Source organism: Indicator indicator, chromosome 1, assembly GCF_027791375.1.
Source record: "Indicator indicator isolate 239-I01 chromosome 1, UM_Iind_1.1, whole genome shotgun sequence".
In the NCBI taxonomy this organism is placed as follows: Eukaryota; Metazoa; Chordata; class Aves; order Piciformes; family Indicatoridae; genus Indicator; species Indicator indicator.
Window position 1 is genome coordinate 96,079,633 of NC_072010.1, and position 6,000 is coordinate 96,085,632.

General features: G+C 40.4%; 1 protein-coding gene across 1 annotated transcript in view; it reads left to right on the plus strand.

Moving 5' to 3' along the window:
* NSUN3 (NOP2/Sun RNA methyltransferase 3) overlaps positions 1-4,676 on the plus strand; it is a 28,500-nt gene extending 23,824 nt beyond the window's left edge. Inside the window, exon 6 of the mRNA XM_054390959.1 lies at positions 3,392-4,676. Within this exon, the coding sequence (XP_054246934.1) occupies positions 3,392-3,662 (271 nt within the window). The 3' untranslated portion in view covers positions 3,663-4,676. The remainder of the gene's footprint in view (positions 1-3,391) is intronic.
* Positions 4,677-6,000: the final 1,324 nt, after the last annotated feature.

The following is a 6,000-nucleotide window of genomic DNA, read 5'->3' on the forward strand; positions in this document are numbered from 1 at the left end:
TTCACATTTTCAAGCCAACCAGCTGCTCTGTCATGACTCAGCATTACTGTATGCATGAAAAAGGTGTAACTGGAGGGGGCAATTATGAAAATTAGTAAAGTAGCTGGTTTCTAATAATACTGTTAGGATCGGTTCATCTTTATGAAAGCCTGTTTAAACTTCAGTCTTCTTTGAGTTCTAATGTGAAAGCTAGAAAGCAAGCAAGCATTACAGGGGAAAAAATGCTTTTATGTTTTCCATAACTGGTATGAGACCAAGGAGACAGAGGATCAGTGTGTATTTCTTTTTGGCTTATTTATGAGAATAGAAAATAGTATATTCCTGTTCTGCTTTACAGTAGTTACCTTCCATACATATGGATGCACTGTGGTTGCTCAGACAGGCCAAAGAGCAGCAGCATAGGCCCTGTCCTTTTAGATAGACAGCTGCAGCCACAGCAGATAACTGCAAACAGGGAAGGTAGCTGGAGACAGTGGGGACAACCTAGGGCCTTGGATGCAGTACTAGTGCTTTTGTAGTGTGCTGAGGAGTATATGTGCATTGGCATGCAAAAGGGGAAAAGGATGAATATCTGGGGCTGGGCAATTCAATTGTATACAGATGACTGCAGCATTTTAGAAAATAAGATCTGAAAGGGGAAATCAGAGGGCACCTGTTCTGTTTTGTGGTCTCAAGGCAGCATTGTAAATGTTGTCCTGTAGCAGGCTGTGTCTAAAACATTCTTAAACATATTTGCAGACTCTCAAAAGCTACTCACAGGTCTGAGATAATCTTTCTGTTTCATAAATAGCTTTAGTTAGGATGAGTTGGTTAGACCCAGTTAAATTAAAAGTATTCAGACTAAGTGCTCTGTAACCCATTTTTACCTATAATATGCTGAACTTGAACTGCACACTCAAGCTAAATGTGCTAGCTCTCTGCTCACTCTCCCATCTTTTTATTGAAGACTGATTTTCCTTTGAGCATCACTTGCTGAAAGAGCTCTGTTCTTTTAAGCTATCTAAAATTGGAGTAGTATAGACTCCAGTAAACTACGTACTTGGCTTGCTGATTAATGTAATTGAGACTCAGAGAAGAAATTAGTTAGATAGCATTTACAGTTCCCAGAGGAACAGGTTGACTGTAAGGCACAGGAGTTTTCACCTCGGAAGGTGAACAGAGTTGTATTATCTCTGAAACAGTCATTTGTTCCGGTATTTCCTTGTTGTTTTGGACAAGGACATTCAAAGAAGCTTTCATCTGTTATTTGCTCTGATCCTGCTTGTGATGAGGCTTTTTTGTATTGATTCTTTTCCTGAAAAGACCCAATTCAATTAAAAAGACTTATCTTTTCCCCTTGTATTTTCTGGTTTTTTTTTTGTTTGTTTTTCAACTTTTTTTGTTCAGCTATCACCCTTAGCAAGTCATCAGATTGTCTCTACAGGAGCTGCTGTCGCAATGGCATTGGTTTTTTTTATATCTGGGCTTAGAATCAGGTTTGCTGCATTTGGGGGCTGCTCACCTCATCTGCCGTTCTTTTTTCTGCCCTTTTTTTTTTTCTTGTTGTGGTCGTTTGGCCCTGCCTGGGGGACAGGTGCCCACTAAAGCTATTGCATCACTCCCATTCTTAGATGGACAGGGAAGAGGGAAATTATAACAAAAGGCTGGTAAGGTAGAAGCAATTTAATAGGATGAAAAGCAAGAGCAAAGGCAATGAGCAGAGGCAAGAGTAAACAAAGATATCATTCTCTACTTCCCATCAGCAGATGAAGTCCACTCCCTCCCTGAGAAGCAGGGATTAATATGAACAGTCATTGTTTTGGAGGACAGACACTTTCAACAAGTACCCCTACACTTCCTTCTTTCACTTAGCTTTTATATCTAAGCTGACATCATATGGTATGGAATACCCATTTGGTCAGTTTGGGTCAGCTGGCCTGGCTCTGTCCCCTCCCAAGATCTTGCCTATTCCTCAGCCTGCTGTTGGGGGATGGGAAGAGTTGGAAAAGCACAGCCTTGGTGCTTGGTTCAGCAGTAGCCCAAACACTGACGAGTTATCAGCGCTCAGCTACAATATTGCAAAACACAGCACTACAAAAGATGCTGTGGGGAAAATTAAGTACATCTCGGCTAAACCAAATACAGTTCTAGATTTTATTTGGAGGAGTCAATACAGTAATATCTACTAATCTAAGATTATTCAGTGTCTTTCCATACAGCAAGAATGTGTGTGTCATTCTGCTCCATGAGTCTGTACTTTCAGTACCTGCCTTGCCCCTTTTCATTTACCAGTTTCTCAGTGGCACGCTTGTAATTCCCTATCTTGTTGTCTGTTTGATATTCACAAGCTGAGTAACAACATTCAGCTTTTCAGATTCTTTTGTCTTTAACAAAAGAAGTTTTGTTTAGGGAGCAATTGTATCTTAGTATGGTATTCGCTTCAGCCCAGTAGCATCTGTTTTCCAAAAGCAGTGATCTGTTTGAATACTAGCTTACAATTCAGTCTATGAGCCATTATACTCTTGAAGGTTCCAAAGTGTATGATTAGAAAGGATTATCCTAAGAAAGCATTTTAATAGCAAGTGAACTTTTAGTGCAACTTCCTCTTTCACTTATATGGTGGTACGAGATTTGAAGAATGCTCATGTCATGCAAAATTTAGAATTTTTCTCCTTACTCTTCTAATTTAGGTTAGATGAATATGGCTTCCATATATCACTTCTATACTTCATTATTTTATCTGGCTGAAAAAGAACTTTGCAGATCTGCTTTAATGGAAAGTAAACAGTCTGTTACAACTCAGTTTCAGTGGGAAAGAGAAAAAGAACTTACAGTCTATCTGTCTACCAGTCTGTGAACAGACAATATGATCCACTTAGTTGTATTTCCTTATTAAATCAGGTTGAAAATAGTGATTCAGTGAAAACCCCAAGGCCTCTTACATTCTAAATAAGTTGCAAAATTTGCAGAAATCACTAAAATTAGAGCCCAGTAATTAGTTTAGGCTATTACTGCAACTGTATGTTCTAATATTTGTTCACATAAGTAGCTAGCTAAATGTCTAACTAGCAGTTTTGATGTGACGTTACCCATTTTATATACGCAGTTGCAGTATTTTTACAGTTGTGCTGTGCATATAAATGTTCTGTAACTCTGAACAAATGCTGCTTTCTGCTTGTCTTTGTTGTATAGAGAATACCTTCAGTTAACTGAAAATACATTCATTCCAAAATGTGTTGCAGGTGGTGTTATGAAGTATAACATATTGTTAAGATGTTTTTATTATGTTATTTTTGTCTTATTTATTTATGTCTATTTATAAACTTAGATTTATGAGTCTTTACATGTTCCTCTGGCTTTCATATATCACTGATTATACTGATTTTATTTTATTTTTTTTCACTATTTACAGGTCTGCTATTAAAGCGTTGCGTCCTGGTGGATCATTAGTCTATTCTACATGCACTCTTTCAAAGGCAGAAAACAGTGATGTAATAAATCTCATTCTAAACTCCTTCAGCAATGTAACACCTGTAGACCTAAGTGAAATGGCCAAAGCTGTTTCTCAGGAATTCACTTTTCTTGGCGGAATGCAACAACATGAGCTTCTGGTTCTTCCAGAAAAAGGGAGAGCATGGGGTCCAATGTACATTGCTAAATTAAAGAAAATGAAGATCATGTGATGCCTGTTAGTTTTGCATAAGAGGTATATGATAAAGCTAATACAGTATGTGTATATGAACATACCCAAGGCAACTGAATTTAGGGCATTGCATTTTTTTTATCAGCTGCTGCCTAATGCAGAGGAAACTAGACACCTTAATTTAGCTTGAGATACAGATGTGTTTTCTAATGCAGACTTGTGGGCATCTGTGAAGTCCATATTAGGTCAAGTGAGATTTGTATTATGTTCAGTAGGATGCTTTTAGAGGCCCAAGTACTGATTTTTTTTGCACTGAGATTTCTTTATTTTTATTTAATTATTAATTTGGGTTTAATACAGCATATTTTAAAATAAGTTACCTGAATGGTGGATGCTTCTGAAGTCATGGAAATCCTGCATTCTCTTTCCAGCACATCTAGAAATCTGTTTTCTGGTAAAAACTGATTTGTATGCAGAATGCATCAGTGACTATTCCAAGCACTGGCAAAACAGGCTTCATATTTGTGAAGTTCTTTACTGGTTAAAAACTGTCTTTTGTTTACAGTCGCAAAGGTCAGCAGCTGTATCAGTACCAACTCTTTCTTTTGTTATATTTTTGGTCTTACAAAAAAATGTCCTTAAAACACTAGATTTGGTAGACTTAGGTATGTTTAGCTTTGGTACTCGGTTTGCTGGATACATTGCATTATACCACAGTCTCTAGAGCATTTATTTTAAACAGAAGCTGTAGAGAAATGGCTAGAAGATAAAAGGCCACGAGCTGCACAATCCAGCCTTTTAGCTAAGCTAACTAACTATAGACAACCTGGCATGTCCTTTAGAGGCTGATAAGAGAAAGCTTGGCAAGCCTATAAACAGGACGTGAAGCCAGGTGCTGAAGCTGCAAGGTAGGAAGATATTGCTGATATTATATTCCAATCAGCATACAGCAACAGGCACGTGAACAATGTATGTTAGCCAGTAGCAAGCTAATGTTATTCGCGTGGACAGCACATAATACTATAAAAGCCTGTGACTTTTAGCAATAAATGAGCAAGATCCTGAACTCATATTGGGTCCGTGTCTTGACTCTGGCTGAGCAAGATTTTAACTCATATTGAATCCGTGTCTTAACTCTGGCCAATCTCCTACATTTGGCGCCTGAACAGGGACTAGATCAGGACGTCTCTATTAAGGATTTAGTTGCATTGCAATGAGAAAACAGGCTATGCTGAGAAGTAGTGGCAGAAGCTGGCAGAGAGGATGAAGATAAGGAAGAGGATAAAGATAGGGAAAAGGAAAGGTGGGAACCCTTGCATAACTTACCACCTCCTTATTATCGGGGCAGGGGTCGAGGTCAAGGTCCCCTAAATCCAACAGCTCCTCAGCTTACCCCTCGTCACTCACCCCCTCGAACAAGAAGCAGGGTCAGGGATGAACAAAGAGAAAGCAGTGTTGGGTTACATCCACTTAGGGAGGTGCCTCTGGGGGGTGCTGAGGGGGCAATAGGTTTCGTGGCCGTGCCTCTCAATACATCAGATGTGCGTAATTTCAAGAAAGAGATGGGTCTTCGTTGGACGACCCTTTAGGTGTAGCTGAGAGCTTGGATCAATTTTTGGGTCCTAACACATATACCTGGAGAGAAGTACAAGCAATTTTGAGTATTATATTTACTGCAGAGGAAAGACATTTGATCAGACAGGCCGGAATGAGGATATGGGAGAGACAAAGCCAAGGGGGGCCACCAGGAGATCAGAAGTGGCCTAATCAAGATCCTGGGTGGGACCATGAACAACCTCAGGGGAGACAGAATATGAGTGACCTGAGGACTATATTAATACAAGGAATTAAAGAAGCTGTACTCAGGGAAAAAAATATTGACAAAGCTTTTAGTGAACAACAGAGGAAGGACGAGTCTCCCACTGAATGGGTGGAAATCCATCTGAAATGGGTTAAGAACAGGCTGGAGGGCCGGGCCCAGAGAGTGGTGGTGAATGGTGCCACATCCAGTTGGCAGCCAGTCACCAGTGGTGTCCCCCAGGGATCAGTTTTGGGCCCTATCCTATTCAATATCTTTATTGATGATGTAGAGAAGGAATTGAGTCCATCATCAGTAAGTTTGCAGATGACACCAAGTTAGGAGCAGGTGTCGATCTGTTGGAGAGTAGGAGGGCCCTGCAGAGGGACCTTGTCAGGCTGGGTGGGTGGGCAGAGGCCAATGGGATGAGATTGAACAAGGCTAAGTGCAGGGTTCTACACTTTGGCCGCAACAACCCCAAGCAGCGCTACAGGCTGGGGACAGAGTGGCTGAAGAGAAGCCAGACAGAAAGGGACCTGGGGGTGCTGGTTGATAGTAGGCTGAACATGAGCCAGCAGTG